The sequence below is a fragment of the Rattus norvegicus genome, chromosome 13, assembly GCF_036323735.1.
Source record: "Rattus norvegicus strain BN/NHsdMcwi chromosome 13, GRCr8, whole genome shotgun sequence".
Classification (NCBI taxonomy): domain Eukaryota; kingdom Metazoa; phylum Chordata; class Mammalia; order Rodentia; family Muridae; genus Rattus; species Rattus norvegicus.
Window position 1 is genome coordinate 90,374,175 of NC_086031.1, and position 13,312 is coordinate 90,387,486.

The window sequence follows — 13,312 nt, forward strand, 5'->3', positions numbered from 1 at the left end:
GTTGACTGAGGTTAAACTTAGTGACTCTGTAACATTTGTGGTCTTGCAAGAGGGTTGTCAGTGGAGTGGTGAGGACAGAGGTGGACTACAGTGGGCTTAAGATCTAGGAATTGGGAGGACATAGTGACTAGATAATTCCTCACAGAATTTTTCAGCAACAGGACCCAGGGAATTAGTGAGGGATTGTGATCTTCCTCGGCACCAGCAATTCAAAAAAATACAAAAGAAAAGAAAAAGAAAGAAAGAAAGGAAAGCAAGCAAGCAAGCAAAAGAAAAAACTGTTCCCAGGGTCACTGTCCAGCCCATGGAGATCTCATTGACTCCTCCTCATTTGACTCCTCCTCCTCAGCCTGAGGATGTAAGAATGAGAAGGCAGGACATGGGGGTCCGGGGGTGGAGTGGGGTGGGCAGGGACAGTGTCCATTAGAAATGAGAAGGGGTTTCTTCTCTCAAAAGCAAGTCTAGCTCCATTTACTTCTCTACTGAAAGAGAACCAAACTGTCTGTCTCCCCTGATTGTTGTGTTCTCCCTTCTGAGGAACTATCCTCAGAAGATCCAAACTTAGTCAGGCGTGCTGGGATTGCTATTAGTTTTAATGGAGGGTCAGTATGCATGGGTGTAGTCCTCACCACTGAGGGCATGGTGGGCTTGTTGTTAGTTTTAATGGAGGGTCAGTATCAATGAGTGTAGATCTCACCACAGAGTTTTCTTTATCCTTCACATAGTGCAGGGACTGTGACACTGAAAGCAATTTAACCCTTTGGGGAAAACCATTGGGAAAGGAAAGGTGATCTTTGTGGATATCCTGCCCAACTCTTGGAGCACAAAGGCTTCAAATGCCTTTGCAGCTGCTCCTGCTAAATTCACAGCAAGTGGTTGTCCCACTATGGTTTTGAGCCTTGTTTATTTTTAGCCTGCCCAGCAGGCTCTGGAATATTGACTGAGTGAAGAAGAGGTTCTATAATTAACTTAGAGACTCTTTTTTTATTTATTACTTCAGAGATATTTTCAACAGGTCAGAAGGGTTAATAGAACTGATAATTCTTGCCCCCCCCCCGTTCTCTTATTAAGGAATTCATTAATTTTGAGGTCCACTCTTAATATGTAGCCCAGGCTGGCCTTCAATTCACAGTCCTCCCACCTTAGCTTCTGAAGTATATGGGATTACAGTGTTGACTGGTGTTTTAGTCCATGGCTAAACTGATGGTAAAAAGCACAACTCCAGGCTATTTTTGTTTCATGAATTGAATGAGAATATTTCCCATGAATGCCTGTCATAGTACTGTGTGGTAGAGGATGCTGACTGTATTGTGAAAGCAGTCTGATTCTGTACGTCAGACAAGGCTTCCTGGAGGAGATGCCTCTGTAAGGAAAGGTCCTTGCCTCTAAGCTGATGCCTTGAGTTCAATCCCTGGAAACCCCCCTGGTAGAAGATAACCAACTCTTTTTTTTTTTTTTTTTTTTTTAGATTTCTTCAGACACACCAGAAGAGGGCATCGGATCCAATTACAGATGGTTGTGAGCCACCATGTGGCTGGGAATTGAACTCAGGACCTCTGGAAGAGCAGTCGGTGCTCTTAACCACTGAGCCATCTCTCCAGCCCAAGATAACCAACTCTTGAAAGATGTCTTCTGACTTCTACTTGATGTTCCCTCCATAATAAATATATTTTAAAATCCTGATTTTAAAAGGGAATTGAGAGCAATTTGGGTGGTGGGAAGTATGACTCACTGGTGAACTAAAATCAAGTCATGTGGAGAGGCAGGAAGAGAGGCTGGCAGTCTGGACCTTGGAGTTGGGTTGATATGACTGGCTTCTTGTTGAGTTTATATTTTGAGATAGGGCAGCTTAGAACCCAGGCTGGGCTTAAACTCCTGATCCTTCTGCCTCTACTCTCCAAGTGCTAATACAGGCACTTGTGTCTTTTTGTTTTTCATTTTTGTCACAGTCTCCCTGAACCTGGATCGTCTGTTACTCTGGAGCTAAAGCTGGTAACAATGCTAGGATCACAGGGATGTGTCAATACACCTGGACTTTTCTTTTTTCTTTTAGGGCAGGGTCTCAGTATGCACTCCAGGTCCTCCGGGTACTGTATAGTTTAGGCAGACGACAAATTCAACGTTCAGTGGGTGTGGCGATATAAATCTTTAATCCCGTCGCCTGGGAGGCAGAGGCAAGTGAAGGTCAGGCAGACCTAGAGAGTTCAAACTCTACCTCAAATATACATAAATGAACAAATTCAAGGTCTCGCCTCTATACCTCGAATGTTAGGATTCCAGGCATGTGCCATTATACCCAGTTTAGACTTTTTCTAAAGATGACGGTAAACGCAAAAAGTGTTTTAAGGTTATAAATAGTTTAAGGTGTGTCTTAAAAACTTTCAAGGAGAAAAACAAGATAAGCAGCATTTCCTCTTTTTTTCCAGAGAGCCTCTGGCCCGAAGGATGCTATAGGTCAACAGGTAGCCCAATAGGGGGGTGTGATAAGGTAAAGAGGGAAGGTCGGTTCCCAAATATGCTAAAGAAAGAAACCTAGCTCCGGTGGGAGTGTGGAGCTCCAGGATGTCTCCCGCCCTCTTCCTGTGCCATCGCTGCAATGAGCCCCTGAAACTCTTACAGCAGCAGGGGGGGCCCTTGGAAGTCCAGCACCATGCCAATCTCCCCACAGAGATGCCAGTTTCTGGACAGTCCCGGGTCAGGACCTCTCACAGAGCCCACTCTGACGGTGGCAGGACGTGCCAGGGAGGTGCCTGCTGCACCTTTACTCTGCTTGGTGAGTCTGTCTCCGTGAGAACTTTGCACACTGTCCAAAATACCACCATAGAGATCTTCGAAATCCTCTCGGAACAAAAGGTGGTGGACCACCCGCTGTGCGTGGACTGTACCGACAATCTTCTGGTGCAACTAGACGACCAACTCACTCTCGTTGCATCTGACAACCAGAGCTACCAAGGTTTCCTGGAGAGACAGTCGCTGGTGAGTGAGGAGGAGACGGAGGCGCTACACGCGGAGCTACGTGCTGAACTGTCGGGTCTGGAGCAGGAGGAGGCAAGGCTGGTGCAGGAGCTAGAAGACCTAGATGGCCATCATGCAAGGGTAGCCGCCGAACTCAGAGCAGCCCAGGCCGAGAGCAAGGAGCTGTATCAACAGAATGAAGAGCACAGGGCCAGCTATTCTGTTTTGAAGATGGAACAGCTGGAGCTGACGGACCAGCTGAGCAGTGTGGAGAACCAGCTGCAGTACGCCCTGGGTCAGCTGTGCCACTTAAGAAAGACCAGCATCTTCGACGCCACATTTACCATTTCAGATGACGGTCCCCTGGGCATGATCAACAATTTCAGGCTGGGCTGCCTCCCCGCGGTCCGGGTGGGGTGGACTGAGATCAATGCCGCCTGGGGACAGACAGCCTTACTGCTCTTCAGCTTGTCCAAGATGGCCGGCCTGCAGTTCCAGAGGTATCAGTTGGTGCCCTTGGGGGACCATTCCTATCTCAAGTCCTTGACTGCTGATGAGGTGCTGCCGCTGTTCTCCGATGGGAACCACAGCGTCTTCTTGAATAACACGTTTGACTGTGCGATGAAGGCCTTCCTGGACTGTCTGCAGCAGTTTGTGGAGGAGACTGAGAAGGACGAGCGATACCCCTGCCTGCCCTACAGGATCCATCCGCTGGAAGGGGTGATGGAGGACATCGGAGACAGCGGGGACTGCTGCCCCATCAGGACCCATCTGAACACAGAGGAGGAGTGGTCGAGGGCTCTGAAGTTCATGCTTGCCGACCTGAAGTTGATTGTTGCTTGGGCTTCCTCAAGGTACTGTTAGGATTAACGTATTTTTTATTGGAATTAACGTATTTTCGAAAGTACTGTAAAAATAGGGCGGTCCGACTCAACAATACATGTTTGTGATTGAAAGATTCCATTTTGTCTTTTTTGAGACAGATTTTCCAGAGTTGGAGTTGGCCTTAAACCCCTGGTGACACCACTGCCTTAGGCCCGAGTGCCCGGATTGTGTGCCCCAACTGAGAATGGGTTTTAAAATAACGTGTAGGGTGACCCAGATGTCACTGCTGCTGTCCTTACACTCCCCTCTTTCCTTTGTATCTTTTTCTCTTGTTCCCCTACACCCAGGTGTTCAAGATGACAGGGGGGAAAAAAAAACCCAACGAAGACGTAAGATACCCCTGCATTAGAAACAATGGAGAAGGAATCTCCAGGAGTCGTGGGGAAGACAGCTGAGGCCTGAACTTCCTGATGAATACTGTGGTGGCTACTGTGTGCAGTGGACCTTTGAGGGGCACAGGTCATGGAGTGGGGCTGTTCAGGGACTTTTGTTGTTGTATAGTATAAGCCTTCCCTTTTCGTCTCTAAGATGATTTCAATAAATGTCATTTTCTCAAATGATTAAAAGTGAGAAGTGTGACTGTGTGTGCATGTGTGTGCCTCTCTGTGCGTGTCTCTGTGTATGTGTGTCTGTCTCAGTCTCTCTCTCTCTCTCTCTCTCTGTGTGTGTGTGTGTGTGTGTGTGTGTGTGTGTGTGTGTGTGTGTAGAGACTAGAGACGCCTTAAAGCTCAAGCTACCCTGGTGGCAATTCAACATTGCCATGCTGCTTACGCCTCTATTATGCTGGAATTTATGTGCCACGACAACTGAGAGGCATCCGTTAATTAGGCAGTGCCAAAAGATGGGTTCACTGTGGCCATTTGTTCCCTACCACAGTGTTACCCAGAAGTGAGAGGGTTCAGAGAAAGTAGCTCGGGAATGGAAAAGGACTTGCCTTCCAGGGAGACATCCGTCCATGTCTGGTTATCTGTCAAGTGGGGACAATTGCACTACTCTGAAGCAAGACTGCTGATTACAAAATCAGCATCACTTTTCCCCCAGCTTCATCTCACAAATGAAATTAACATGTCTAAAAATGTGTAATCAGAGAAACGATTATATTTTATAAAATAGGACCTCTCTACATAGCCCTAAGCTGTCCTGGAATTCACTATGTAGACCAGGCTAGCCTAGAGATCTGCCTGCCTCTGTCTCCCCAGTGCTGGACTTACAGGCAGTGCCACCATATCTGGATCCTCCACTGTTTGATTCAGAGTCTCTTGAACGTATTAATGCCTGGAATGATGGTCCATGGCTTGAACTTCAGCACTCAGAAAGCAGCTCTCTGTGAGTTCAAGACCAGTTTGGGCTACATAGTAAGTTCCAGGCCCAAGCCAGCTAGAGCTACCTAAGTGAGACTCTGTTGTTTTTTTTTTTTTTTTTTTTTTTTTTTGTTTTTTGTTTTTTGTTTTTAATTTAACTACAAAGAAAAGAAAAAGAAAGGAAAACCAATGTGGTAGCTTGCAGAATGGGAAAGATCTGAATTCCAGCTCGATTTACTTTTTGAGACAGGGTCTCTCTAAGTTGCTCCAACTGCCCTAGGTAGAACTCAGGTCTGGAAATTCCTGATACTATTGCTGATACCATCTCCTGAAGGATTACAAGCCAGCGCCTGCTCGAACTCAAGAACTCTAGTCTGTTTTAGCGCCTCAGCTAGTGGTTGTACACTCCTTGCTAGGCGCTCGGGGAAGAACTCTCATTTATAACTTTATCTTTCGGCAGAGGCATCCTATACTGATAAAGTCACATCCATATCTGGGAAAGTACTTATTTCAGGGGCCAGAGATTCCTTGTTTTCACCCTTACCCTCATTTCGCTATTGTAGTCTTAGACTCTCACTTCCCCAACCTTTAATTCGAAGTCGAGCGCCCCCTTGTGTGAGGGTTACCTTAGCCGCATCAGGAGCCCACCACGGTTGTACAGAGTGTCCGCAAACATTTATTATTCTGTTGATTCCATCTTTTAGGGTTACTAATTGCTGTGGTGAAACACCATATGGTGGCAAAAAGAGCAAGTTGGGGAGGAAAGGGTATTTTTGACTTACACTTCCACATCACTGTTCGTCACTGGAGGAAGTCAATGAACCTGGAGGTAGGAGCTGATGTGGAAGCCATTCCTTACTAGCTTGCCTCGTGTGGCTTGCTCAGTCGGCTTTCTTACAGAACCTAGGACCTCCCGGCCAAGGATGTCACACACACCCTTAATGGTTCCCTAACTAAAAACGCCCTGCGGAGTCCACAGCCCCATCTTTTGGAGGAATTTTCTCAGTTAAGGAAGTTTCCTCTCTGATTCTAGCTTGTGTCAAGCTGAACTAGCCAGCACCCGCAACATTTATGTCGTATTCCACTTGGCTAGAGACAATCTTTATGATGTTTATATATACCTAACTTGTTTTTTAATTGAGGGCCACAAACCGGCTCTCCTAAACCTAAAGAAGGTCGCGACCGCCCCCTAGTGGTATTTGTCAGTTCCGAACAAGTTCTGAACGGACCGACAAAGGGAGCTGTAAGAGCTAGATGCTCTTACCACTTGGGAAGGAAATACAAGTGACTGGGTAACTTTTCGTCAAAGGGTGCAGGTCTCACATAGCCTGTTCAGAAAGTTTTTTCTCTTTTTTTTTTTGAAACCTGGGTAGAATTTTTTATTAATATATGAATAAAATTGTTAGACTTGGAGCAAAGACCCTTTCGGATTCAGGACCATCTGATGCCAAAACCCTTGCTCTCTCCAGGTATCCTCTCATCCTGGTATTTGTCTCTCGACTCTTAGAAACCCTCAGTCTCCCCTCAGAGCACACTTGACAGTGTTTGGAGACACTTTTGGTGTCACGATAGGAGTACAGCCTGTGTCCCCCAGTCAGGGCAGTCCAGGGAGGCTATAGAACATTTCACCACTAAGAATTATTTGCCCGGGTGTATAATATATAAAAACTTGGAATTTCTGCCCTAGATTGGGTATGGCATAACCCAAGTCTGACTTCTGTAAGTCCGGTTATAACCAACCTCAAAGCAGTTTTAAATACAAGTGCCACTGTTTTTTTCCCACCATTGAAGGAAGACAATACAGGAAGTGAAGAGAGAAGGGGAAGGTGGAATGGAGGGGAGGATTTGAGTGAGGGGATCCTGGAAGGAGAGGAAGGGCTGATAATGGGGCTGTAAAGTGAATAAATTAATTTAAAAAACAAAGAAACCGGGTTTGGGGATTTAGCTCAGAGGTAGAGCGCTTGCCTAGCAAGCGCAAGGCCCTGGGTTTGGTCCCCAGCTCTGAAAAAAAGAAGCAAAAAAAAAAAAAAAAAAAAAAAAAAAAAAAAAAACCAAAAAACCAAAACCAAAACAAAACAAAACAAAAAAAGAAACCAATACGTATTAGACACCTTCCATACAAATTTTAGGAGCAAAGAAAGATGAGGAGGTTCAGGTTTGGAGGAAACTTTGGGACAGCAAGATCACAATTATGAATGCTTTTTGACCTAAGAAGTGCGTTCTTCATGTATGTCTCCGTTAAGCAGCAGGAAAAGTCTTGCAGAACAAAATCTATAAATAGGTCTAGGTCGGATGGCCTGCTATCTAAGTTGCATTCAACCTTCTTGGGTGCCATGATAAACTCCCTAAACAGCTCTGTTCCGAGGTCTTAAGGTGGTTTTCTTGGTTTTGGCACGGTGCTGAAATAGATACACAGACTCAGTGAATCCATGGAGAGATCATGGAGATCAGTTCATGGAGAGATCAGTCAGTAAATGCACACTGACAACTGCTTGTGCATTTGAGAAAATGTCAGGACCTGGGCACGCTCTTCTGTTACTCAAATATATTATGGTTGCTTCAAAAGCTCTGTAGAAGCATACTGTGAGAATACAGAATGGATAGTCATTTTTTTTATATAAATCAGAGCTGGGAGAGTGTACTTAGAAACATGACCCTCAGAAGCTACAACATAAAGATCAGATGAGAAGATGGTCAGAGGGAATGTGGAATTAGTTTTAAAACACATGGCTTGCAAGGAGGGGATTACTCAGCTAAAACCTAACAAAATCATAAACCTAAATGCAGAGTGATACAATCTATAACGTGCAAATGGCCAATTAGTTTTGGTTATGTGAGTGGGTGCTAAGAAAAGAAAGACTGTAGCCAAACTAAGAGTGGTCTGAAACTGTCTCCTACAGACAGGCCAGCTATTCTCCTGCCTTCCTGGGTCACACATTCTCCAGCTGTCACTTTAAAGGACTTGGAATCCAGCCACTGTACTGAGAAGCCTCTTGGAGTCACTCCAGCCTTCAGTCCTGCTGGGCTTGGGCTTGAGTCTGAAATGCCTCCAGATGGTTGGTGCTGTCAGTCCTTTGAGTCAATACCGAGTCTTCTGTGTCTTCATGGCGGAGTTGCTATACACACATGAGCAGAGTCTAGCTTTCCGTGTGCACGGAGACATGCACATGACACAAAAGCTCACTCTAGCCCCTTTGCCCACAGGCTCTGAGATGTATGCAGCAATGGTCACCGTTTGCTTTATGTTCTGAGGTTTGTGTGGTAATGAGCAATGCCAACCGCAACAGAGGGGCTCAAGCCATTCTTACAATCACCAGCCAAGGAAGTTATGATGTGAGAGGAAGCTGCATCAGGGAGGGCCTTTGAGACAAAAGCTCACCCAAGTCAGACCCTTGTCTTTGCTGTATGACAACACAATATTAGAAGCTGGAATCCCAGGAAAGCCAGAGAAGTAGGGAAGGCTGGCCTCAAGAGGATCAGACAGAGCTGGCCACAGACACTCAGGTGGGTGTGAAGAACCCCAGTCTGCTCATTAAGTTCAGAGTCAATTCAAGGACAAAAACCACTGGGTCAGAGAACAGCAGCAAGATGTGTCTGGACAAAGAGTCTGACATATGTCAAGGAGGCTTGAAGGAGGAAGCTGCCTAGATCTTGGACATCACAGAGGGCAAGGATGGTGCCTATCACTTTTCTGTCTTGAGAAAGTTTGTTTTAGAGTTCTAGAGGGTTAGAGTTCTATCTTGGGGTACAGTGGGGAGTGGGATGTGGCAACAGGCAGGGCAGCGTGAAGCAAGGAGCTGGCCGATCATACTTTCATCTTCATGAAGAAAGAAGAGTGGGAACAGGAAATACAGCCAAGCTACAAAATCTCGAAGCCTGTCCCGGGTGGCAGCCTTCCTCTGGCAAGGCTTACCCCTCAAGCAGCAATTCTCAACTTGAGGGTCATATATCAGATGTCCTGCATATCAGATACTTACATTATGATTCATAACAGTAGCAAAATTACAGTTATGAAATAACAACAAAATAATCTTATTGTTGGAGGGAACGACAAGGTGAGGAACTGCATTAAAGGGTCGCAGCATTAGGAAGGTTGAGAACCACTGCTCTAAAGATTACTTAACTAACTGGGGCCATGTAGTCAAATACCTGGACCTACAAGGAGCATTTCTTAGTCAAACTACCATAGATATCCATCAGCCATCCCCAGGAGATCCCTAGAGCAGGAGACAGGACACATAGGAAGGAAATGGGGATACGCACCAGGCCCAAGCACCACTGAGAAACTGAGGAACCATAGGGAGAGCGCAGCTTCACAGAGGTTTGTCAACCACCAGCTCCTCTTCATGAGAGATGGCCTCCTCTGAGTCTTCATCACAGATCCCGCCTACGCTTTGCTCTGGGTTTTTTTATTTTCTTGTATTTGATGATCATTTTTTTTTGTCCTAGCTATTTTTTATGTCAGTTTGACACGAGCTAGAGTTATCTTAAAGGAGGGAACCTCAACAGAAAAAAATACCTTCATGCGATCCAGCTATAAGACATTTTCTTTTTCTTTTTTTGAAAATTTTGAAAGATTTATTTATTATGTGTACAGCATTCTGCCTGCATGTATATCTGCGGGCCAGAAGAGGGCACCAGATCTCATTACAGATGGTTGTGAGCCACCATGTGGTTGCTGTGATTTGAACTCAGGACCTCTGGAAGAGCAGTCAGTGATCTTAACCACTGAGCCATCTCTCCAGCCTGTTCCCCCATTATTTGGTTTAATTCAGATCGCCTTCATATATGTATATTTTAGGAAGCTTCTATTATATTAGTTTTCTAAATGGCCCTTAAGTTTAACACATTCCTTCGCTCTTTACCCCTCATCCACCCCCCTCCCCACTTGAATTTTATATCTCTTTGGATTGTAGTATGCAGAGGTGGGGAAAGTTAACACAGCCCTGGAGTGTGCCCAGTAAGTCACAGTCTGACCCAAGTAAACGCAAACCATTTTCAGTTCCCTTTTACATGGGTGGGAAAAGAAATCACTTTACAAGATCTAGAGTTACTCATCCCATGCCTGAAGTAACATTAGTATTTGTCTTAGGGTTTCATTGCTGTGAAGAGACACCATGACCAAGGTGACTCTTGTAAAGGCAAGCATTTAGTTGGGGCTGGCTTATAGTTTCATCATGGTGGGAAGCATGACATCACGTAGGCAGACTTGGTGTTGGAAGAGCCAAGAGGTCTGCATCTGGATCAGAAAGCAGCCAGAAGAATTTCTCTGAATTGGGCAGCTTGAGCATATAGGACCTCAGAGCTCACCCCCACAGTAACACACTTCCTCCAACAAGGCCACACCTCCAAACAGTGCCACTTCCCATGGGTCAAGCACATTCAAGCCATCCCAGTATTCTCTAACAGGTACTCCATATGTAGCAGTGGCAGTGGGGGCTTCTGCTTAGGTGAGCTTCCAAGACCCACATTGCCACTACTCTAGCAACAGCATCTTCTCTATTTCTTGGCAGTAAAGCAAATTCATGTTATGGGAGAATGTTCATCTATAAAGAACTTATCCCTGTAATCAATGACTTCCCATCACTGACACCTCTCATCCATTACAACCCCAATCTAGGCTCCTGGGGTACACACATGTTATTGTTTGGTCTTCCAGCTCACATGAGAAGGATGTGCCCAGCCTTCCAACTGGCCATTTTCCTACCACCAGATTTAAGGTACAATTTATGCAACTGGCTTATGTCCTAACCTAATGGAACCTAATTGTTAGTAGAATGTCCAGGAGGAGAGATGGGCTATCTTCTACACAGGGACATATATTGTGTTCTAAGTCTCATGATTTTAGGCGAAGGGAAAGGATTTACCATGGCTTGTACAGCACAGAGCAGATTTTTCAAGCAAACTTTGGGGCTCAGGATTTTCCGGGGGTATTGGACCGGATGTATCCATTCCAGATGTCAGTTTCCAAAATGCTCCAGCCTGAGTACCCTGACCTTGGCATAGCAAACATGCTTAGTTTGAGAGTCCAGCCTTCCTGAATGTTCTATCGCTAGTACATCTATGCTCTGGGCCTGATCCTTACCTTTGTGTATTCTGTACTTACAGACCATGAGCGCAGTCTCTGCCAGGAGGCCCTCTGGGTTTTCTACTTTGCATTTAGTTGTGGGATTCATCACACAATTACAATTACATGATTTCATCTATTCTGGTCTGGAAAACATCATTAGCCCTAGACCCGAAATTCCGCAATACATATGATGACTCTGGTTTTTAGTTCTTTTTTTTTTTTTTTTTTTTTTTTTGGTTCTTTTTTTCAGAGCTGGGGACCGAACCCAGGGCCTTGCGCTTCCTAGGCAAGCGTTCTACCACTGAGCTAAATCCCCAGCCCCTGGTTTTTAGTTCTTAAAACACACTGAGGGGTTGGGGATTCAGCTCAGTGGTAGAGTGCTTGCCTAGCAAGCACAAGGCCCTGGGTTCGGTCCCCAGCTCCGGAAAAAAAGAAAAGGAAAAAAAAAAAAAAAACACACTGCATTTCCTTCCACCATTTGCCACCTATTTCACTAGAGCTCCTTTCAGTGCAGCCGGGACCTCAGTCGAAACCACTGTTGTCACGTGCTCTAATTAATCATTTCCAGGTCATCAGGTAGCATTCACAGAGCTTCCTCTTACACACTGGGATGGCCAATACACTTTAGTATTTAATTCTCCTGGGGTGGTGAAAAGGCACCTGTAGCTTAGAGGGTTGAAGTATTTTGATCAGCTTGACACAGATGGTGAGATTTGAGCTCAAGGCCAAATGCTACCAAACCTTTCCAAGAGATAAGGCTTTGGACTGTAGAATTTCATGCTAGCTTCAAGTGGCACCATGACGGTCATTGGGAAAGCACTTCCTGCAGGATTCTTATCGGCAGAGCCAGGATTTCGAGGTCACATGCACGGAAACCTCTTCCTTTGCTGACAAGTTCTCTGACTTTGGTCCTACTGTGTGCCTGATAGCCCCCTGAATACACCAAGCCCTGATCAAGCCACTGTTCTTTTATTATATAATCCCTGAGTGGTTCAGACTGGGGCTGAGCAGGCTCATTCCGGTCTTTACTGCCAGGGGACATGAGCCGTGGATTGGCTTCACAGATCCCACATCCACAGTCAGAGAATTTGGCTCCTCTCCTCCCTGACTCAGCTGTGCAGCTGTTGGTTCTTGACTCCAATCCCAACCACCCCGGGTGGAAAATGATACACTGGCAAAGGAAGCATTCCGTGCTTGACTAATCCTTCAGACACAAATGGAACGAGAAAGAGAGAGAGAGAGAGAGAAAGAGAGAGAGAGAGAGAGAGAGAGAGAGAGAGAGAGAGAGAGAGAAGGAAGAAGGAAAACTCATGTGAAGGGAAAGATATTCTGATTCTGGTAGTGGCCTTTCTGCAAGCAACCAGAAAAGAAGAATTAAGTCTGCTTTTCTGAGAGCCAGGGGCTTTTCCTACTATACTCAGGGTCTACATAACCCTCGAGGACACTGAAAATGTACTCGTTTTGCAAGAGGAGTAGTAATTTTTAGCAACCTGAAGTGGTGAAAGTGGTATCTTTCCCCTCCATCTCTAAGTGCTGGGATTCTATGCATAGACTGTCACACCTACCTTCTAAACTAGTGGTTGCCTACCTGTGGTTGATACCCTCAGAGATTCTGAGATGATGACAAAACATGTGCGTGGTCTCTGGCTTCAGGCAAAAAGCCTGCAGTAGACTGGGGAGGCAGAGATGGCCAAGGGAACACACAGCTGAGCCAGTCATGAGAGGAGATGTCTAGGTTCTAGGGCAGGATTTGCTAGGAAATATAATTCCTTAGACATAGAGAAATGTGGGAGAAAGTTTTCTGAAGGCATGGGGATGTGAACTTATTAACCAGGCAGAACAAAGCAGGGATGAGGTTGGAAATATGAGGCAGGGGTGAGACTGAGGAGGAGGGCAGCGAGAGCCTACGAACAAAGAGGCACACTGTATGTTTAAGCAATCCAAGGCATTGGAGTTAAGAGTTCCGAACGTCCCAAGAGACCCCCAGGCAAAAGGGGGTGAAGGGCTCCAGTGAATCCCACCAGCTGTTCTAAGGTTGAGTCCATGGGTTCAAGTACAATGGGTTAACTTTTTATCTTGAAAGTAATCTGTTCGGATGGGA

At 45.7% G+C, this 13,312-nt stretch overlaps 1 protein-coding gene across 2 annotated transcripts in view; it reads left to right on the plus strand.

Annotated features, from left to right (window-relative positions):
• The first annotated feature begins 1,011 nt into the window (after positions 1-1,011).
• Becn2 (beclin 2) overlaps positions 1,012-13,312 on the plus strand; it is a 49,348-nt gene continuing 37,047 nt past the window's right edge. Inside the window, exons 1-2 of one of the 2 annotated variants that reach the window (NM_001398867.1) lie at positions 1,012-3,809; positions 4,128-4,314. In NM_001398867.1, coding sequence (NP_001385796.1) covers positions 2,563-3,809; positions 4,128-4,140 — 1,260 coding nt within the window. In that variant the 5' untranslated portion in view covers positions 1,012-2,562 and the 3' untranslated portion in view covers positions 4,141-4,314. Of the gene's footprint in view, positions 3,810-4,127; positions 4,315-13,312 lie in introns of those variants that run through there. The other variant, NM_001398868.1, reaches the window with a different exon arrangement.